At 36.6% G+C, this 23,403-nt stretch overlaps 2 protein-coding genes across 4 annotated transcripts; one reads left to right on the top strand and one right to left on the bottom strand.

Moving 5' to 3' along the window:
- Positions 1 to 66: 66 nt before the first annotated feature.
- Positions 67 to 7,205, bottom strand: LOC110770332 (Leucine-rich repeat protein kinase family protein). Of its 2 annotated transcripts, XM_021974463.2 has the most exons (6): positions 6,651 to 7,205; positions 6,309 to 6,425; positions 4,143 to 6,210; positions 2,675 to 2,803; positions 1,865 to 1,887; positions 67 to 1,205 (listed from the first exon to the last, which is right to left on the bottom strand). In XM_021974463.2, exons 3-6 carry the CDS (start codon positions 6,101 to 6,103, stop codon positions 592 to 594), a joined length of 2,727 nt encoding a protein of 908 aa, XP_021830155.1. In that variant the 5' UTR covers positions 6,104 to 6,210; positions 6,309 to 6,425; positions 6,651 to 7,205; the 3' UTR covers positions 67 to 591. The 2 variants fall into 2 exon arrangements, with proteins under 2 accessions (XP_021830155.1, XP_021830149.1); XM_021974457.2 differs by having other exon boundaries at positions 4,143 to 6,425.
- A 15,078-nt stretch (positions 7,206 to 22,283) lies between these two features.
- On the top strand, positions 22,284 to 23,403 carry LOC110770159 (glycine-rich RNA-binding protein GRP1A). Of its 2 annotated transcripts, none has more exons than XM_021974248.2 (2): positions 22,284 to 22,476; positions 22,764 to 23,403. In XM_021974248.2, exons 1-2 carry the CDS (start codon positions 22,363 to 22,365, stop codon positions 23,184 to 23,186), a joined length of 537 nt encoding a protein of 178 aa, XP_021829940.1. In that variant the 5' UTR covers positions 22,284 to 22,362; the 3' UTR covers positions 23,187 to 23,403. The 2 variants fall into 2 exon arrangements, with proteins under 2 accessions (XP_021829940.1, XP_021829947.1); XM_021974255.2 differs by lacking the exon at positions 22,284 to 22,476 and adding an exon at positions 22,483 to 22,630.

The raw sequence follows: 23,403 nt of genomic DNA, 5'->3' as shown, positions 1-23,403 counted from the left end.
GTAGATAGGTGAGAGCTGAACGATTCAGGGATCAGCGTCAGTCTATGTAGACTCTGGAGATAACAATTAAGAACTGAAAAGTCTCTGTATATAAAGAAGCTCTCTTCTGTTCCAATTCCCTTTTTGGTGTTGTGTTTTCCTTCTGAACCAAAATATGAAATCTGCTTTGAATGAAGTAATCTTTGACAATTACAATTTACATTGACCAGAAACTGAACAGGAACAGAACAAATCAATTACACATAAAATTTGTAGCTTGTTTTCGCGATAAACAAGCGCTCCCAACAAATACGAACCATATCCGCCGATGGCACCCCTGATCCTTCTCTCTCACCAAATTTTCTGTGAGTCCAGATTCATCCTCAAACTACATTCAACATCCCAAAGATGTAGCAATTTCATGCAACTTCAACTTCAGTGTCCCTTAAGGGAAGCTGTGGACCATGGAACCACCCCCATGTACAAAAATTGGCTTGGAACACCACCTAACTCCAAAACCAAAGAAGAGCTTGCTGGAGTACCAACAAACAGGCACTCAAATTAGCCTGCTGTATTATTAACAAAGAATCAAGAACAATCAACATGAATCGGCTAGTCCTGGTCAGGTCTCTCTACGTCTTGTACACCAGATGGTTCGGGGAATATATCCCTAGAATGCCGTCTGCGTGAGGATGAAAGTTCACCACCACCATTTGGGCCACTTCCCTGCGAACCGGTGGTTCCTGAATGTTTTAAGCCACTCCCTCCTTCCCCTTTGGTAGTGGAGGCTCCTGGTATGACCACTACCTCAGACGAGCTGCGCCAACTACCAAACACAGCAGCATTCCAAGACCCTCTGGAAGAGGTTGTTCTGAGCCTTGCAGAGCCAGAACTATCTTCCCTCACCACCTTCAAAGGATTTTCCAAAGCCTTGAGAATATATCTCATTAGGGGGCGCCTTGAGGGCTTGGGATTTAGGCAGGACCTGGCCACAACGGCCATGGCCCACACTTCCTCTAATAGGTCCTCATCCACAATCAGAGATGGATCCACAATTTTTGTCACAAGTTCCTTGTCATATATATTGATGTACGGTAACGTCTGATCTAATAATTCCTTCATTTCAGCATCACTGGAAGCACTGATGCCCAACTTACCTGTTACCAGTTCAAGTAATACCTTCCCAAAACAGTAAACATCATAGGCACATAATGCTGTCGATGAACCTGGTAATTTGAGAGAGATAAAGAATTGGGTTATTCGAGTGCAAGAAAATAACAAAAAATAGCTAAGGATCATAATTCACTATGGACTAAGATGAGCTTGAAGCCTTAGTGATAGAAACAAAAGCATAAACTACCCCGGATTTAAAAATATAAGCTACACCACTTAAAGCTTTACCAAATAATAAGTTAGTCGTTTGGAAATTAAATAGGCAAGAAGAAGATGCTTGCTTGTATTTTGGTTATGGCATTCAACTCATATAAGGGTAGGAAAAGGCTTTTTTTCTTTTTCGCCCTTAAGACAACATTTCCTGACAAAAAATAAAAAATGAAACAAATGCTTGTATTTCTTTTTAAGTTTTCTCATTTTAGTTAAAACAAACAACAGAAAATTTTGTGGAACTATTTTCCGTCCAAACATATGGAGCCTTTGAGCGTTATTAAACATTTCAGTCACTCTTTAATGCCTCAAAGATCCAAAAGCCTAAAGGAAATGTCTAATAAAACTTTTATGAAAAAAAGAAAAAGAAATTAACATGTATAGTTGGCCCAACGAGCCACAAGTCTGTTTCAGTGTTAGGAAATCAATAAAAGGACAGCAAGACATAAAAGTAAAAAGGAGTTAAAATGATGTGAAGTTTTATAACCAGATATGTACATACCAGAAGCACCTTGCTCAGATGACCTGCATTGTAAAAGGAAAACTAATAAGAACTGTATACACGCAGATCTATTAAATCTTTACAAATGATAATAAACCTAATGCAAAAGGCTACACCTAATTCAGCAAAGATGACGTAAACAAATACAATTAGGTGTATGATAATAATTCTTAGTTTGACAGGATCCACATCACGTAACCTTGTTTCAGGCTTTAGCTTCGTTTAGGGGGCAAAGATAGCTAATACCAATTAACACAAAATGTCTTATAAAAGATATGGCAGACAAAAAACATGTGTCGTGTTAACAAGCGAATAGCAGAAGGAATACCACTGAGTCAGTTAAAAATTTGTAGGGGGTGGGGTGGGGGAAGATAGAACTCATCATGTGGTCGCACCTAAGGGTTTTTCATTGGACATGCTGATATCATGAGATTTTTATTTTTTTTTGGGACGGCAGATATTATGAGAATTAAAGAAACTCGTTTAATGTAGAAGATATATTGCAAGAAACAATTACTAAAGCAATACTGGATTTAAAATTAAAATAAAAGGCAAGGAAAACATATGGAGTAAGCAACTAGGACAGCAGCAAGAAATGGATATAAAAGAAAATTTACATGATGTCTTTGCAAAAAAGACTAGACATGTCAGGAGTTACCATAGTAACTCAACAATTGACTGAATAGCAAGATATATCAAAAATAAATAGACAATAAAATATAAAACAAATAGAAATTGTTCCTCCAGGAATAGTCACAGTTTGGAAAGAGGAGACAGGTGAATAGATACAATTATGAACAGGACACTTACTGTGGCAACCGCAGCAACCTGGTAATTCTGCTTTGATGAGTATCTCCTTCTTGAGAACAGACATCAGTCAGGCTCCCTAGCCGCACTTCAAATTTATCATCCAGAAGTATACTGCTTGCTTGAACATCCCTTCATTGACCAAAAGAAAGCTATGTCACTACATGCACCACTAGGCATAAGTTCTATAATCTGGCTTGTGAGATCATCAATTGCACTAACAAGAATAATAAACTAACAAAACTGGGTTGCTCACTCTCACCTAAACAAATTGACTGTTGACAAAGTGCAAAGATGCAGCACATAAAAATCTTCACTCATTGAAGAATTTACATATATAATTAACATATGAAAATAGTAACAGTTCCAATATTTTGCTACATATTCGTTTCTACCTAAACAGTAATCATCCAAATTTATATTTTATTTTATTCTTTTAAGAACAATCTTGCTTAGACCTAAATGTCGCAATCATCAATCACTATCTGTATAACAACCATGCCTTCAAGTTGGTCAAGTTGAATTTCAAGAGAGTGCCAGGCCTCAGTTCAAAACCTCAAACAGATAAATCATTACCAGGAAGCTTATTGAACAAATTTATAGATTCCCCATCTTGTGCCTGTGACATTCATTTGAGATACAAATCTATAGCTTTCCCATCACTTCTGTACTTTAAATATGCAAACTCCATTAACTAATCCACTGCAATAGCCATCTGATACTGAATTATGTTGAAGATTTAGTCTAAAGTCAAATTGGCTTTTGACACATTCAAGCATATGACTTTATGCCTCAGGGATATTATAATCTCCTCTCAACCATAATTGATGCTCAGCTATTTTTATAAATGAAATAAAACAAGATAAAAACATTATCTTCCCCTTAAATTTGTCAAACCCATTATATAGTTTCTTGTAACCGATAAACACAGGAATATCTTGACCAATATTTGACCATCTCTGATTTTTTATTCCTGAGACTAGGAACAATGAAATTTTGTCAAAAGAATAACATATGCTATGGTTTGTCTCAGTTCAATGTACTGAGAGTGCAAAATTTGAATGAGAGAACCTCTTACAAAGGCATAATTAGTCCATTGTATCTTTAGCTTTAGTGTCATAGAGCCTCTGAAATGAACAAGTAGTTGATGCGAGTTCCTAAATGGTTTTAACTTCTAATGTTGAACAAGTAGTTGATGCGAGTTCCTAAGTGGTTTTAACTTCTAATGTTGCACAGAAAGCCCTTAGAAATCCTAAAGACGCCATTAAATTAGTGCCCTTCTTGAGGAAATGTTACAGAAAATAAACTCCATCTAAAAATCAATGTTACATATCCATCTAAAACAAAGAACTAAAGAGATAATATAAGTCAGAAATAAAGGAAATTATGAGAACCTAATTGCATGGAGAATAAATGAAAAATATCAGAAGGGGAAGAATTGAAACTTAACAAGTAGTAACTCTTAACCTACCTGTGAACGAGGGGGGGATTGCATTCATGATGCAGATAGGAGAGACCCTCTGCTGCACCTAATGCAATCTTTAATCTTGTTATCCAATCCAAGGACTGTAAACTATCATCCACTGTGTTGGTTTTCTTGTACAAGGAACTTGATAAGTCCCCATTTGGCATATATTTGTAGACAAGGAACTTCTCATTCTCATTCCCTAAACAGTGTCCCAAAAGGGGAACAAATCTTGTATGTGACACCTTATTAAAGAACTCCAATTCCTGTATGTATGCTTCCTTTTTCATTGAGCGTAAATCAATCCTTTTGATGACCACAGGGATCCCATTTTCCAAGACACCTCTGTAGAGATCCCCTGAGTGACCATTTTTAATCAAGTTTGTATTGCTGAAGTCACCTGCGGCTTGGAGCAGCTGCTGATATGTGAATGCATCTCCTACACTAGAAAAGTTAATTGATCCTCCAGGCGGTGGTGGACCGCTGCCTGTAGTAATTGGCCCCACACCAACCCCTCTTTCAGTTGTAGTGCTCCTCTTGCGTAAACGTAGTAGTAGTACCACCAAAATCAACACTAAGAGCACAATCAAACCAACTCCCCCCAAAACTGCTGCTAATATGATCACCTTTTTATTGCTCTTCCCAGGAGGTTTTACTGGAGGAGGAGGTTGTGTAGAATTTGGCTGTCCGAAATTATCAAAAGTCAAACCCCTACTAGTATAGAATGATGAACATTCTGCCAAAGTCTTTTGATTCTTCACATTTCGAAGGCAGTTGCGATCAAGAGATGCACTAGTGCCCACATAGCCTGGTACACCACCTTGAAAATAGTTTCCCGAAATATCAATAACACTGAAATTTCCAAGAAAAGGCGTAAGACTTCCATAGAACAAATTCTGAGAAATATTGAATACTGCAGCAGTGGCATTAGCATTCAAGCTAGAATTGGGAAGCTGACCAGTGAAATTATTGCCAGACACATCAAGAAGACTCAATCCGGGCATTGACCACAGCACTTTAGGAAGACCCCCCGTGAAACTGTTGTTTCTCAGAACTATGACCTGCAACTGTGTTGAAGTCGGAAACAGATTGTCTGGCAAAGTCCCACTAAGCAAATTGTCTGCAACTATCATTCTCTGCAAATTCCTTAACCCCCTCAAATCCGAAGGTACTGACCCGGCCAATATATTGGCACTGAGATCAAGGTCAACCAGGCTATCAAGGTCCCCAAGTTGAGCAGGTATTGAAGCAGACAACATGTTACTTGAAAGGTTCAAATACTGAAGCTTCATGAGGGTCCCAATGCCCGGAGGAATGGACCCGGATAAGTAATTCCCAGAAATGTCAAGCACAGAAAGATTCCGAAGATTGCCAAATGATGTAGGAATGGATCCAGTGAGCCGATTTCGCGAAAGATCAAAAATGGAAAGGCGAAACAACTGGCTCAAACTAGCAGGAATTGTCCCAGTAAGGTTATTATGAGACAAATACAGACCAGTTAGATTGGATGAATTTCCGAGACTCAATGGAATAGGACCAAGTACAGAACAAGAAGTGAGATCAAGCACTTGCAGGGACCCAACTTGTTGGCCAAACCAGTCAGGAATGGAACCCGGAAGCAAGAAATTGGAGGCATTAAACGACTGCAAAAGGGTGAAATTGGCTAAAGCATCGACTGAAAATTGTGGGTTTTGACTGCCAAGTCGAGTCCTCCTAAACCCAGAAATTTTAATCCCAACAACTCTACCATTCTGGCATTGAATCCCTCTCCAGATTAAGCAAGGGTCTTCCTTTATGGGCCAATCCCTGCTTCTCAACCCTAAGGACGATCTGAGCTCAAGCAGAGCCACTCGCTCAGTGGTTGAACCCAATGGCAATGGCTGGCTCTGTTGCTCAAATGTGGGCTCAAACAGCAACACCACCACCAAAAACAAGGCACAAGAGACTATGCTTCGCTGATCCACCATGGCTCATAAAGATCCAACCATGCCCATCTTAGCTCTCTCTCACACACACAATCTCAAACATGTACATGTGTTTGACTGCTATAGAACTCCCCAGAATTACACATGCCCTGTACACAATAACAATGCATTTCTCTTTCTAAAAGCCCCCAACTCTCTCTCTCTCTCTCTCTCTTCAAAAAGAAAAGCCAAAATGGAAGACACTTACCTCAAATTCACACGCTTTGAGTCTCCACTAGAAACTGTTGAGAGATGGAGAGAGAGGCAGACAAATCTGTCTCCACTTTCTTTGCTTTCCTTTCTTTACTCCAAAAATCTTCAGCTTCTTCAGTTGACAAATCAAGGAGAAAAAAAAAGAGAAAAGACGTAAAATTTAGAAAATGAAAAACCCATTAATTAATTATTAATAAATTTGGAGAGAGAGAGAGGGAGAGAGGGACAGAAAGTGGCTGGTCAAAGCTCAAAGAGCAACTGTGGACTATCAACAGCTGCATACAAAAAACAAAAACAAAACACAGAGAGAAAACCAAACCTTGATTTTCTCTCTTACCTTCTCTATTTTATTTGGTTTCTGTGTTGAAGGGGCTGCTGTCACTGAAAGACATGGAAAGTTGAAGTCTTCAAAATGTGGGCTGGCCAATGTGGTTGTGGCTGAATCAGCTGAGTGATTGACTCGGGGTTTGGACTCGTGACTCGGTGATGGGTCTGAACCCAGGTCCGACGCCGGTTCTGTCTGTGAGTCTCAGTGGGTTGGGTTGAATTTGACCTCCGGTAATCCCGCCCATTCCAGCTCACACCCATCCACTGTTTTTTTTTCTTTCCTATTTTTCTCCTCTTCTATGGAAATCTTATAAACAGCAAAATTTTAAATTTAAAAAAATTAAATTTAAAAGAAAAAAACGTGAACAATGGAAATGTTCTATACAATTATTGCTGTGACCCAATTGTTTAGGGAATTTACTGAAGGGACCCTTGTGTGATTTTTTTTGTGATTTCTAGGCTGTCAAGCATTGGGAATATGTGTCTATGAACAAAAATGATGCTCTGTTTTTTTTTCTCTGAGAACAAAGGGATGCTCTGTTTTTAAACACTATCTCTGACTCTGGGAAACAAAGGAATGAAATTTGGGTGAAATGGTAGGTTATTTTTTTTAATCCAGAAATGGGTAGGTTTTGGTTGTGTAAAATTGGTGTGTACTTGATGGCCTTTAATGATTCTTTGTAGTACATGATCATTTTTTCTTTAGAATTAAAGTTTGTCTTTTTAGTGAAATGATCATTTGCACCTAAATGGAAATAAAGGGTTGTTCTCTCTCTCTCCCCCCTTCTCTCTCTCTCTAACCCAACTTACCCACTTTTTTAATTAGGAAATATCTTTTCAAGGAAAATACAAGTGGGAAGAAGTGAGGCGTAAAGAAATAAAGTAAAATTGAATCTGAATGATTAAGAAACATTTAAGAATACGATGAATTTGTAAATGACCCACTAATGTAGTGGTTTGGAGCAATCGTTTCTTCAGGAAAGGTCATGAGTTCGTATAGTGTGTGTGAGTTTAATTTGCTATCGGTCCTTTCAATAGGAAAAGTCTGAAAAAATAATAATAATAATACAATGAATTTTGCTTTGGATTTCATAGATATCATGTATATGATGATTATGGTAACCAAAGAACAATTTCATCATTATCTGAGGTTTCTTTGCTTCACATAGAGAAATAAAGTAAAATTGAATCTGAATTATTAAGAAGCACTTAAGAATACAATGAATTTGCAAAGGACCCACTAATGTAGTGATTTGGAGCAATTGTTCCTTCAGGAAAGGTCCTAGGTTCGTGTAGTGTGTGTGAGTTTAATTTGCTATCGTCTCTTTCAATAGGAAAAGTCTAAAAAAACAATAATAATAATACAATGAATTTTGCTTTGGATTTCATAGATATCATGTATATGATGATTATGGTAACCAAAGAACAATTTCATCATTATCTAAGGTTTCTTTGCTTCACATAGAAAGCAAAGCATTGGGGACAAATTACTAGGGGACATGATGAAGTGGCAATTCAAATCTTTTTTGTGTTACATTAGGTAAGTGAGTTGGATTAGGTATGAATTATTATTTTTGGTGATTCTAGCCACACATGAAGAAAAATAGATTTTAATTGAAAAAGAATTACAGCTCAACAACAATACTTGTTATCTCAAAACATAATTTTCCTTACAAAGGGCAGTTTTCTGAAAACTTATTCTCAAATCAATACATGACATGAGATATATACTCTTATTTTAAAATTATGTATGTATATAAAGAACCTTTTCGTTTCTATGAAATGGTCTGCTGAGACAAGTTCAAACTATTCATGCAAACCGTGAAAGGTTCAATCAAATTCAATTTTTTTTAATTTTGTTTGTTGGATTGGATTTGAAGATAAAGAACTTATTAACTGCATTTCTTTTTCGATTTAGATGAATAAAAAATGGACTAAATCAAATCATTTCATCGTTAGCTTTTAAATTTAAAAATGTTACTTGTGTATTATGAGAGACTGCAAGTGTATGTCATTTGTCTTTTTTATTTTTTGCTTGAGTTAATTTTAATATATTTGAATGTCTGAATTTGTAATTGTTTATTGTAATTTTTTTTAATTATTATTAGGGCTCATTTGGTTTGCATAGTGGGGTGCTTAGTAGGGGTGGGCATAATTTTGGGTCAATCCAACCGAACCGCCCAATCCATTATTAAAGGCTTGGGTTGGATTAGTTTACTAATGAAGTGGTCTTGGGTTCAAAAAATCATAAACCTCTATGTGCGGGTTGAGTTACAGGTTGGAACCAAAATGTAAAGTGAGGTTAATTTTGAGTTAACCCGACCGAACCACCCAACCCAATCACAAAAGGATTGGTTGGATTGGATTGAGTTGGCCTAATAATAAGTGAATCTTGGATCCAAGAAATCATAAAACTGCTCTATTTCGAATTGGGTTACAAATTGGGACAAAAAACGACCCAACCCATTACCACCGCAGAAAAATAAAACTAAAATAATGGCCTAGTTCATAAAATAAAAAATAAAAACCCAAGTCAAGAAAGTATGTTGCATATGTGAGTTAGGCCAATTGACCAAAACAGTGTGCTTGCCTCTTTGCATATGAATTCAATCTCACTCTCCGTGATTTAGAGTAGTTGAAACTACCCAGCTTCTATTTCTTTTTCTTTTCTTTTTTAAGGTGAGAAATTAAGAAAGGATGTCAATATATATATATATATATATATATATATATATATATATATAATGGTTCGAGCTAACGTATTTATTGGTTTTTTTTATAAGTATTTTTCTCACATTTATTTCTCTACCCTACCTTTTGGTCGAACTATTCTTCAATGGGAGGTTGAATGACTAATTTTTACTAGTTCGCAAATGTATTATATTCTTATATCTCGATTTACTCACTTCAGATTGAAAAGTATAAGATAATGGCTGCTATCGTTCTGATTTACATAAACAAAGAGTGGTGATTTCCCCACTCCAATTTTGTCCATTTACACTCCATTTTATAACTGAAAAAGGAGTGTAAGTGGTCAAAATGGGAGTGGGGAAATCATTACCCAAAAATGACAATTTTCCTTCTATTCATGAAGAAATCCATTAAATAGATATCGAAAACTAGTTTGTGGGATACAAGATCATATATGAAATTCTCACAAATAAACCCATCAAATAGGAATGAAAAACTCTTCTTTTTTAAAACAAAAAACAAAAAACCTAGAACCTGTTGAAGTAAAACAAAAATGGATCTATGTCATTGAAATGCTAGAGACAATTGTTTATGCACGATTGAACGACTCAATGGTTGGAAGTTCCCTACTCATACATGGTATTGTCAAGCATGTTGACAATGAAATTCTCATTTTATCAAGCAGTGAGAGCATATTAAACCTAAAGAAACCAAAATTTTGGATGGAATTCTATATGTCTTCATAAGCACTCACCAATATTTTTTTCAAATTTTATTACCATTGACAATGTAACCAGGGATGGACTCAGAATTTTAAAATGGGATGGGCTAAACTTAGATACTAAGTAGATAGAAAGCTCAACAATACAATGTGATTTCATTGATAACAAAAAAAAAAATAACCACAAGAATAATAAAATCAATTACAAACCCTATTTGATAATTCATAACACATAAACTGAAAACCAATGCCCCAATTGCAAATCCTAATTGATACTTCATAAACTCCAAAAAAAATCCTCAAATTAGAGCATCAAGAAATTGAGAGAAGCTTACATGACGAATATTGGAACTTGGTTCACTTGAATTAAGTCTTGAAGGTGAGTGCAGCAGTAACAAGAGCGTTTTTTTTCCCCTCTACATGCGAGGGTAGGGTGGTGCTTCTTCTTTCTTTGTTTTTTTTTTTTTCCTACGTGCTGTGTGAGTTATTTTATTTTTTCTCTTTTTTTTCTTTTGCTGTGCTGTGTGTGAGTTCCCCTACACCCCAACTAGAGGAGGTTAGGTTATTTAGATTGGGTGAGCTAGGATTTTATTTTTTTGGCTAGAAAAAAGAGGCTACCTGAGCTATAGCCCAGGCGCCCAACACCACACCACACCAAACAACCCCCCCTTCTCCTCTCTTTTTATTGACTAGGAGAACTAAATTAGGTTATTTAAATTGGGTGAGCTAGAATTTTATTTTTTTGGCTGGAAAAAAGAGGCCACCTGGGCTATAGCCCAGGTTTGCCAAACTAAAAGTCCGTCCCTGAATGTAACATGGTTATATTTTGTTTGTCTTTGATATAAGCGATATTGGGGATGGGGATATCGAACTCATGACATCAAGTGCATAGGTAAATGCTCTTAATCACTCAAGCTACAAGCCCCCTTACTTTGTTATACAAATACATAAATTCACGGCGGGGTCAGTAATATATTGTTACAACAGTTTGAGATCAAAATTTCAAGATTTGGTTCGGCAATCCATCCCTATCAAGTCTGAACTAATTTTTTTTGACAGAAAAAGCAAGTGCGAATGAATTTTCTCTTGAATTGCATTAAATGCAATTTCCATCGTCGTTAAGAACAAGGAACACAAGTGCAAGTTGATCTATCAGTTATTATAAAGAAGGACCATGCAGCAGTCCCAGTCCTATACGCATGCTGTTTGTCTCCATGCTTCCACGTTGAAGGACATGAACAGCAAGTAATGCTCAACTGCTCACTTTGTTGTTGGCCTCACCACACACCACAAAATTACAACAGCGTGAGGAAAGTCTTCATTTTCCGCAGAGGCCTTCTTTCTTTGGTCAAATAAACGACTTTCTGCTAGCCAGCTTATGAACAGTGGTCCTGCCTGTGTCTGCTTGTTTTTGAAATAACACTTTTTTTAAAACTAGGGCTCTATCTCTTGAGCATTCAACATGCATGAATTTAGGGATTGGTTTTTTGTTTTTTGGTATGAAACATTTCGTTTTAGGTTAAAGTAGCGTGCATAAGGACAAATTAGATGGCTCAAGCAAGTACTGAGTGGTTTTTGTTTTTTTCATAAATAAATTTCCCCGTACAGTCGAAAGTTTAAATAAATGACAAATTTGTACAACCGTGTCTGATAAAATCTCGTTCTAAAATAACACTCTTGTATTAAAAGATGACTTGATACAATACATATTTGTGATTCGTAATTTTTATAATTTTAAATGAATAATGTTTGACTTCTTATAACATTTCTTTACAAATTGAGATGAACAATTCACAATTTGAAATGTATTGAAGGAATGACTCGTAAGTTTAATTTGTCCTAGGATTAATCTATGGATAATTAATTATTCTAGTCCTGGCAGTGATGTAATTAATTTCTTCTGTTGATCAATAAAACAACAATATAATATAATTTTCTATAATTTAAATGTAGCAAACCCTAAAGCATAGAATAATTCCCTAAACCCTAAGGGCATGTTTGGTAGGTCTCATTGGACTAGATTTGGTTAAATAGCAATTAAAACCCATGTTTGATAAGAAAGGGGACTAACTTAAATGAGACTATACAGTCCAACAGTGAAAAAAATGGCTCACTGGCTCTTATAATATAGTGAACCTAAACTGTGGTTCACAAAATAGCACCATCGCTAAACTGAACAAGCGAATCCGACACACTGGCCTGGCTTCTCTTCCCTTACGCCATTCATCACTTTCTCTTCCCACAACTTCTTTACCTCAACAAAATTGAGGTTGAAAAACTGAAGCTCCAACAAGTGTATTTTCTTGATTGAAAAAACTGAAGCTCCAAGATCTAATTGGACCCAACAACAATCGAAAAGAATGAATTTTTAGAATTTCTTCCGACCCAACTCTGGAAACCCATCTCCTCCGACCCATCGTTGTCCACTGCACTACCCCCAACCCGACAACATCAATGGCTCCCTCTCACTTCTCTGCCCCCAACCCTAACAACATCTATTGGTTTATTTTCTTTTTATTATTATTTTTAATTTTTGAATTGGGTTTCTTTGTAGAACTTATTTATTTTTAAGTCAAAATTCGTAATTAAATTTAAATATTATAAGAATTATTTTTTAATTCGACACAGCACCAAACATAGGTTTTCACTATTTTTACAATTCAGCTTCTTAGTTCGACTTATCATCAAACGTAGGTCAGTACTTAATCCAGCTTAGGTTAATCTAAGTTAATCCAAGACAGTCTCAAAATTTAGTTTAGTTCATGACAGTTCGTCGTATCAAACGAACCCTAAAAATTGGAGAAATATCTAACCGCACTACCAAAATGGATTTCTAGTTGCAGAAAGGATAAGCGCGAGTCAAAGGTCAAACGCCCATATAGTGGTCAAAACTCTGTTTTCTATTTGTATCTCTCTCTCTCTCTCTTTCTCTCTCTCTCTCTCTTCTCTGTTACACAGGTCGCAGCCACAATGATTAAAGATAGCAACACCAACAACAACAGTAAGAGAGACGCACAGAAAAAGATTGTTCGAAAGCAACCATCGGATTTTCAGTGGCTGCAACTGCTACTGAAACCCTTTCTAGGGTTTTGCTTTCCTTATTATTATTATTATTATTAAGGTAATTTTCAGTTTAGTACAGTAAAGTTTATCCAAATTTTTGTCATCTTAGTCACGGATCCGGATCCTCTGCTCTGATTTTCTCTGCCATGATCTGCTATACTTTTGTTCTCCATACGCCACATCATTAAAATTTAATCTAACGGATTTAAAAGTTGACACATCAAAAACTCAATTTACTCCTAATTAAAAAAGAATAAAAAAACCCTAACACCCAACTAACTGTAGTTAACGTCCTCCTCTTTTTTCTTTTTTTTTTTTCTCCTTCTTGCTTCAGGTTCTGTGCTCCTCTCCTTCTTGCTTCAGGTTTTGTCCTCTTCTCTTTATTCAATAGTTAACATCCAAAGCTCTTTTTTTTTCTTCTTCTTCTTTGTTCTGTCCTCCTCTCTTTTTTTTTTCTCCCATACATATTAATTAGGAAGAAAAGGATAGAATTCTTGTCCCGAGGACCCAATACATATTAAAGCTAGATTCGATACACTTACACGGGGGTGAAAAAAACAATTAAGAAAAATGTATTAACCAATAACCTCATGCTGGGTTCGGGGGTGAAAAAAAATAGAAGGGATGAGGGGTCTGTTGGGTGGGGGATTGGCCTGGGAGTGGGGGGTGGTTGTCATGGGGGAATGGGTGGAGAAGAAAACGGCAGGTGGTGGGGAGGGGTGGGTTTTGGGAGAAGAACAGAAAGTGAATAAGGAGAAGAGAAAAAAAAAAAAGCTGGAGGACAGAACGAAGCAAGAAGGAGAAAAAAGAAAAAAAAAGAAGAAGAGGGTTTAGGACGTTAACTACAGTTAGTTGGGTGTTAGGGTTTTTTTATTCTTTTTTAATTAGGAGTAAATTGAGTTTTTGATGTGTCAACTTTTAAATCCGTTAGATTAAATTTTAATGATGTGGCGTATGGGGAACAAAAGTATAGCAGATCATGGCAGAGAAAATTAAAGCAGAGGATCCGAATCCCTTAGTCACATACATGAAGTTGATTTTTTTATCACTTTCATACATACCGTCAATCTTTCCATTAACAAGTCTGTTAATTACTGACGTGGCAATAAATATGTCACGTAGACCAATCATATAGTGCCACGTGGTCCATATATTATTAATTAATTAAATAAATACATTAATTTAAAAAATAACTTAAAAATAAAAATCATCTCTCATCTTCTTTCCCAAACCCTAACACCCATCTCCTCACTCACCTCATCCCAACCCTCTCGTGGCCTCCGCCCATCTCCTCCTTTCTTTTCTCCGTCAACCCTCAGCCTAATCCATCGTCTCCCTCCTAAGAAGGCCTGAAAAAAAAGTTGAAACAAAGACCCTCTTGCACAAGTTGACCTTAGGCATTATTTGCTTGTGCTATAAATTCAGACCAAAATAGCTTCTTTGACCGCCAAGTGTAGCTCTAAGCCAATAGCAAATTAGCAAGTTGGTTAGTGTGATGTGGACCAAGTCCTTGAGCATTGCCAATTTGCCATTGTGCTTTTTTTTATTTTTTATTTTTTCTCAGTTGTCCAACTTATCAATTCAGTCAAGTCAACCACTTTTTCTTGTTCCTCATGAGGTAAGTGTATTGAGGTGCACCACTTGCCGCAATATATAATACAAGGTGCACTTGCTTTGCTCTTTTTCTTAATGTCGGCTGAAATGTCACGATCTAGCTAAGCCCACACGTTTCTGCTAAATTTCCACTTTTAACAACTAACTAAATGTATTTATACACGTGTTTATTTAGTGTTCATATCCTAAGAATTCGTCAAAATAAATGTCTACTTAAAACATAAGTTCCCACCCTAAGGATATGTGTACTTACCTAACCTTAAGAATTGGGGGAATTTAGATAAGGGAATCGGATCAACTACTCTCTCTTTGATTACGGATTTTAAGGTGAAACCCACATAATTTTTTATTCTTTATGTGTTAGTAAACGCGGGGAAGTTAGGTATTGGAATACCAATTCCTGATAAGTAAACATGTCACGTCATGTATTTTTTTTCATTTTATATCCGTAAAATTAATCGAAAAGTTGAGAGAGATGAATAACTGAATTACAAGTAGAGGAGGTCAAATTATATGTAGAAACATACTTTCTCTTAAACCATTTTATTCATTTTGCGGGCATAAGACATTTGACTAGCATATTCGTATATTTACATTTCATATTTCCACCAAATGGTCACTCATTGCCAATATTATATCCCTAGTGTTTGATGCATGTGTGGTGGTAAGATAATTGACTGGTTTAATACGATAATCACATGTTTGTCCTTTGTTAAGTACAATTTTGATGATGAGATCAAATCTTAATAATTTTTTCTTTTTCTGTTTAGATAATTGACTTGTGAACAATGATGACACATTCCATGGAGATGGGAGACCTAAACTAATGTTTGTATGGGCATGGTCTTCTCTTTTAATTACTATGTTGAAGCTAAAGAGGCACTCTTTGAAAACTTCAATCGAATAGTTCCTACTATTTATGCATCAAGGGGCTTCCATTAATAGTTATTTCATACTCTGATTTCTATCCTTAGAAATAGGTAAGTTGCAAAGGACTCATTTGTGTAGTGACTTGGAGTAATTGCTTCCCCAGACAAAATTTTGGATTTGAGTTTTAGTATCCGTGTAGTGCGTGTGAGTTTAGTATATTATCGCTCCTTTTAATAAAAAATATCTTAAAAAAAGAAATAGGTAAGTTAATAAAATACTTCTAACATATGTAGCTTTCAATCTCTATATATATATCTTTCAAAATCCAAAGTTTGTGTGCCATTGACTTCCTAATTTTGACATTTTCATGCATTAATCCTTAGTTAGGTGGTTTACATTAGGTACTTGGTAGGTTTAGACAAGTTCTTGTACTAGGTACGTAGGTTTGAGCAACGTCCGCTACTACAGGTCCCCTCTCATTCAAAGCTTACATCTCCCGTTGTTTATAAGCGCAAACCCCCAACACCGTTCCACCCAGCTTAGAATAAAATTAGCCCCCTTTAGTTTTTATTATTATTATTTTTTTGTCTGAACCACGAGGTGGTCCTAGATGAGCCCCAATTATGGGTGGCACCTTTAAGTCTTAACCACAACTCAGACTAATCCCCGCTCACACCGGGTCGGCCCGTAAGGGGTAAAGTGCTGGTCAAAGTGGTGACTCCATACGAGAGCAGGGATCAAAACCCTGACCTCTCTTAAGGAATGAGAGTGCCGAACCACTCACACCAACCACCTTGGTTAGCCCCCTTTAGTTTCACTAATACTAAGATAGCCCCTTTTAGTTTCACCTTTAATAAAATAAAATTATCGTAATATTAAGATAACCCCTAAAATTTAAAAGGCTATGTCAACTAATTTTATCCCTAAGATTAAGATAACCCCCGGATCAATTGACTCAGATCTCAGACAGTACATTGTATACGCATGCATATCTGAATCTGTCAGATTTAAATACTAGACAGAGATTCAATGAATGACTTTACATTGGCTACCTGTTCATCCAACTGTAGCGATGTGATGTTCATTTATATATATTATTTTGTTTTGGTGGGCGACTGTACAAATATTTAAAACGATAATTAATTAAAAAGATTAGAATATACTTTGGCAACTAATCAAAGCTAAATTACTTATTATTGAACGTGGGCGTTTTCTTATATCTTTGTTTATTTATGCTTTTACATCTCACACCACGTACGTTTTCTCTCTTTTTGAATTTTGTATGATAAGTTTGGAGACGAAGAGAGATTGTGTGGATACCATGTTTGATGATTTTCAGATGATTGCACTATAGCATAGGCGCTTAGTGTTAGCGGCTAGCACGCATCTGAAAATCATAGGCGTTTGTTTGGAAACTTAAGGGCGGAATTTATTAAATGATGTGTGAAAATTGGGGTATCAAATTTCCAAGTTTAATTTCCACTAAAATATGTATTATTTCACAATTTTCATAGTGTCATTTACAAAATTCGACATACATAAATCCAAACACTAAAATCTTTAATTGCTAGAAATTGAAAATATAAAAATCTAAATTCCGCCATTTTAGAATTCTATGTAATTTTCAATTTATTTATCTAAATAGAGGGACCTTTAACGGTTTGGGCTAGGGAAACTGAGCAAGAACTTTAAAAAAAAAAACAGATAATTTCAAATAAAGAAAAGAAAAGAAAAGAAAGTAGAACATTGTGCTTTGCTTACATGAATTCATTGTGACAGAATTTGATGACCAAACAATTTCGAATCTTAACAAAATTTTTGTAAGGAAACTTAAATATAGATGATTCCGATTGTTGAAATTGCACTTAACATAGAAGAAAAATTCATGTTATATGTATACATTATATATTTAGTCTTTGTAGCAACAAAATCATATGGATTAAGTCCTGCTTTTTACTTCCTTTTTTTATTTATTGCTCCTTTTAAAGGGAATGTCCAATATTCCACATATAGGAACCATATCACAATGATTATAATGTCCTTAGAAGGGTGGGGCAAACAGACTGACAATCATTTATGGCCATGTTTCACCAGAAATCGACATAAGGGCCGTATAACTGGTTCTGGATGGGGAGATGGTTCAATATAAGGGATACAAAATTTATGAGGTTTGGCAGAAATTCTGATTATCATAGTCACCCAACAACACAGCGGTTATGGGAGGTGAAAGGGGTAGGACGTGGTTTAAATTGATGAGTTATTTACATGGAAACTTCTTGAGATTTTTGGTTTTTTCACAAAACTCTTTGAGGTTTCAAAAATTACACACACACGCACTCCCTGAGGTTTCAAATTGCTTTAACAAAATCCTTTTTGTTGATTGTTCGTCCAAAAATAAATGATTTCATAAATAAATAAATAAATCTTATGCAAATGACAAAATTAACATAAACGAATGTATTCTCTAGAAAAAAGAGGTTAATGAATGTATGTGCAATTTAATCTCAAAGGCTGACTTTGTCATTCGAATACATTTTTTTTATCTATATATATAAAGCAAAAGACAGAGAATGGTGAAACATTCAAAATACTAGAAAATGCCCTTTGTTAATGCAAACATTAAGAATTGAAATTATTAATTAAATGAGGATAATATGGTAAATTCACACTTTTTCATATTTAAAAAAATCAAAATTAAAAGAAAAATTAGATAATGGCCTATTTTTATGGAATACAACTACCCATTATCTTTTTTAATTCTAAAATAATTTTTAATTTTTTTAAAAAATAACATCTCGCAGGCGCGGAAGCGCGTGCGGAGAGACTAGTTATTTATAATCATCAATCTTTGGATCAAAAAACAACACAAAGGGGTATTGTGAAAACAATTTGAAACCTCAAGGGGTGATTGTGTAATTTTTAAAATCTCAGGAGGTTTTGTAAAAAAACCGAAAACCTCAAGATGTATTAGTGTAAATAACTCTAAATTGATCAACATGTCATTTTATGATCAATAATTGGAATTAATGGCCCCATATTATTTTCTGCGGAAGGACTTGCTCCAATCTTTTTTGTATTTGTTTCCTTTTATATTAACTTAATCAGCGTGTATTTTAACAAAATTATAGAACTTGATTGTGTATAAATCACGTAAATGCACATTACATTAATTAGAAGGTCAACTTCCCATAAACATAAAAAATTAGAGGGTCAATCAATCACACAAATCAATTGCACAACCGTTTGACCCCGACCAATTGGAATTGGTTATCCCTTAATCTTTCGACGAAAAAAAGTAGTAACAAAATGTTTGTTTGTTTTATGTTGAAACTAAGATTGATCAAAGAAAAAAAAACAATGTGTCGTTATCTTTAATCTCTTGATTGTGGCCAAATCTATTTGTTTATAAGATTTTGAATTTACGAGAGTGGAGTGTTGAGGAATGTAACGCATAGACAAGTAAGAAAAGTCAATATCATCGCATTATCATATTGGATTCTACACTATAGTGAGACAATATTACTCTACTCTGTATTAGGGATAGATAAGAAATCTTATTAAATTGATTATGTTTAATGAATAGATCCGATCGCAATTGCGAATACAGAATTCATAGGGAAACTATCGAGAGTGAAATATGTTATATAGACTTGTATGTAACTATCGAAAACATAATTATGTATATCCGTACGTGTGTGCATACGTGTAAAGAAAACAAAAGAAACTTTTTGCATATTCAATTGCACATGCACAACCAACTTGGTTTTGCAGCAACTTGAAGTTTATTATGTTTGTCAAGACAAATCAAAATATCAATACCATAAAAAAAAAAGGTGATATAAGTAGGGTTTTCAGGTAGTGCTTACGTGGCACCCAACTCATCACTTCAGAGGTCCCTTTTCTTCTCCAACAGCTAAAGTCCCTTCCATTATTCCACACTTTCATGATGGAGGTTTGAAAGTAACATATACCATATACGGATAGTGGTTGAGAAACCCAAAAAAAAAAAAAAAAAAACTCCAACTGGCGCAGGTGAAAGATTTTACTCCTCCTTCCCATCCTCTCTCTCTCAATCTCATCGTAACTCTCATTCTCATCGTAACTCTCATTCGTACTCTCATTTTCCTTTATACTCTAGTATAAAAAATAAAAGCTAAAAACTAAAATTGAAAAACGGCGCTTATAATTAAATTTCCATTTGGATGCACAAGCTGTGAAACACGTATTCCTAAACATTTGCCCACCAACCTCTGTTAGTTGATTGAACTGTTAATAAGGTATATTGACCCCAAAAAAAATGTTAAATAGGTAACTCGACCGGCACTCTCGGCCCAAATTCTCTGTGTTATTTCCTGGCCTCAAGGGCAGAACTAGATGGGCTTAAGAAGTTAGAATGGGTTGGGATCATATTGTTACTTGAAACTTAAGAGGCATAGAGCCCGACACGAATAAAGGTTTGTCGTACTTGAGGTGAAGCATAAAAGAACTGTGTTTTTTTTAAAAAAGAAATTATTATTAGGACAGGAGATTCGAGCTTAGAATGCTATCACCATCTATCATTTTTACGTTGTTTGTACACATTAAGGATGTTTGTGTTGGAATTATTGACTAGTTGATATAAAATGTTAGGACTCAAGATCCTACATTGGAGAAATAGCATATCCTAGAGTGAAAGCTCTTGGGCACCCTTCCCTTACAAGCAGATTTTTAGGGGCAAGTTCTACCAGTGGTCTCTTCACATTGGTATCCGAGTTTGGTTTCATCATGCAACTGGGCCCAATTCCATGAAAGGGGCGACCTATAAGCTGGATTAAAATGATCGATGTTATGAATGGGCATGATATCGAGTCATTGGATACTGATAGTTGAGTGAAGTCGCTTCAAAGGAAGAAAAGGGCTACCATCGGGTCAGTGTCGATAGAATGGACCAACGAGAACGTTGGGTATGGAAGCATGGTGGAATGTTAGGACTCAAGATCCCACGTTGGAAAAATAATATATCCTATAGTGCTTTAAGAGCTCTTGAACACTCTTCACTTACAAGCCGGTTTTTAAGAACAAATTCTACCCAGGAGCTCTTAACAATGCAAAATAATGCAAAGAAAATAGTCAGTAGAGAAGACGCAAGCTTAAAAAGGGCATTTGGAAATGCGTTATGCATGTATTTGTTGCCGGTGATTATGATATGGGCACCCATTTGTGATTTAAAGTTGAAACCCAAATACCAGACCTGTAATTTTATAACAATCTTGGGCTAAAGCCGTAGGAAGGTTCACTTCTCTCCAATCAAAGCATAAAAACTGACACCAGCAGGCCCATATATAGCCAAGAATGCTCAACAGCCCATAAGGTCAATCAATGAACAAGAACTCTGATTGGGCCTGCAGATCATAAAATAAAAAAATTAATAAAAAAATTAATAAAAAATTTAATGTAAAGAAACATGTCGACTATAGGGCGGCGAAAGTGGTGGCACCGCACAGGGCATCTGATTTTCCCTATTTGTTTTTTGATACAAACAATATGGGGTAGAGAAATTCGAATATATGACTTTCGGTCTAAATATATAAAAATTTTAGTATTTTTTTGTTTGTCAAAGTCAAAAAGCGGAGGGATAAATTCACACCCTCGAATGCCATAGGAATTGAAATCCATAACTACTTGAAAACACATCAAAGACCAGAGCTAATTCAACAAACGCCTCATTAATGGTGATGTAACCATTTGAGTTACAAAACTCTTTTAAATGTTCTTGTTCTTATAAAAATCTAAAACTAACATTAGACTGTAAATTTAAAACATGAATAAATTAATAACACCACCTATTTGTAATCGCGTAAAATAATACCACTAGGCATTATCACATACAATAGTATATCCATGTGAGGCCATATGATGTGACCACAGGTGCATATCCGTTGAGAATTTCTTCATATCGATAGTGCCAAAGCATTAAAAAAACAAAAAAGGAACCAAGGTGGTTGGTGTGAGTGGTTCGGCACTCTCATTCCTTAAGAGAGGTCAGGGGTTCGATCCCCGCTCTCGTATGGAGTCACCACTTTGGCCAATACTTTACCCCTTACGGGCTGACCCAATGTGAGCGGGGATTAGTCTGGGTTGTGGTTAAGGCTTAAAAGTGCCACCTATAATTGGGGCATATCCAGGACTACCTTGTGGTTCAGACAAAAAAAAACAAAAACAAAAACAAAAAAAAACAACAAAGGGTCAGGGGCGCGGAGATACCAAACGAGGGCCACACAAGCAATTTCCTGCAAAAGACAAGGGTAATCCCGTACTTACACTCGCGAGATATTTTCCAAGCAGTAAAATATCTCAGCGGGGACAATCATGTGATGAGTGGAACCCACCCATAAACCCGTCCCAGTCATTTTTTTAAATTTTTTAAATTTTATCGTTTTCAACCAGAGTCCGTAACGCACCGAATGCCACGGCTCTATCCTTTCCCTGTTTGGAAACGAGGATAAATAACTCCGAACCAAACAAATCACACATCGGAAAACGTACCAAACACGATGACGTGTCCAGATAATGATTTCAAAACCGGGATAGAGATATTATAAATCCCGTAACCAAACATCATAGGTTTGGATTTGAACCCGAGTAACCAAACAAGCTAACCCTAGTTGAGGGGGAAGGGGCTCTATATAACGAGGCTTTGGGGATAGCAGTCCTTCGTGCTCTCTTGTTCTCTCCTTCCTTTACCTAAAATTCCAGTTCTCTTTTCTCCGGTTACTTTTTAGCAATGGCCTCTGCCGAGATCGAGTTCCGTTGCTTCGTCGGAGGGCTCGCCTGGGCCACCGACAATGATGCGCTGGAGAGGGCCTTTTCTCCGTTCGGTGAGATCATCGAATCGAAGGTCCGTTTGACGCAGAGATCGGATCTGACCCGATTCGGCCTCGCGGCCATCTGTTGTTCTCTCTCTGCTACTTGATCTTCTGTTTCTCTATGTTACTTGATCTATGATTCTCTGTTACTATATGATTCTTATTATTACTCACTCTCAAGATCGGGTACGTTCATCTTCATCTTTCTCTCCCAAAGATTGAAGATCGATCGGTTCCTTTTCATTTTCGCTTATTTTGTGTATTTGTTTTGATTATATGGATGGATCTGATTCGATTTGGTTCGTTTTTGTGCTTTCAGATCATCAACGACCGTGAGACCGGGAGGTCCAGGGGCTTCGGCTTTGTCACCTTCAGCAATGAGAAGGCCATGAGGGACGCGATCGAAGGCATGAATGGCCAGAACCTCGACGGCCGTAACATCACCGTCAACGAGGCTCAGTCTCGTGGAAGCGGCGGTGGTGGTGGCGGTAACGGAGGAGGTTACAGCCGTGGAGGCGGCGGCGGGGGATATGGCGGCGGCGGCGGCTACGGAGGTGGCGGCCGACGTGAAGGTGGCGGCGGTGGCTACAGCCGTGGAGGCGGCGGTGGAGGATATGGCAGTGGAGGCGGTGGATATGGCGGTGGTGGCCGTCGTGAAGGTGGTTATGGAGGTGGTGAGGGCGGTGGCGCTCGCTATTCCAGGGGCAGCGGTGGCTCTGAAGGCGGCAGCTGGAGGAGTTAAATTTTAGGTTTAGGGTTTGGGAATTTAGTGTTGCTTCTTTGATGTTTTAGGGTTTAGGTGGTTTCTGAATCTGGTTCTCTAAATCTCTCTAGTTTTGTGGTGGTGTGTTCTCTGCGCTCGATAATTTTGATCGATGACTATGTTACTTTTCCTGTATTTTTGTTCCCAAAGAAAAAAAAATGGTGTTTGAGAAATGAAGTATAGTTCTTCGTTCGCA

Source organism: Prunus avium, chromosome 8 (assembly GCF_965620075.1).
Source record: "Prunus avium chromosome 8, drPruAviu1.hap1.1, whole genome shotgun sequence".
NCBI classification, from domain to species: domain Eukaryota; kingdom Viridiplantae; phylum Streptophyta; class Magnoliopsida; order Rosales; family Rosaceae; genus Prunus; species Prunus avium.
This window is presented reverse-complemented; position numbering and strand designations above follow the sequence as displayed.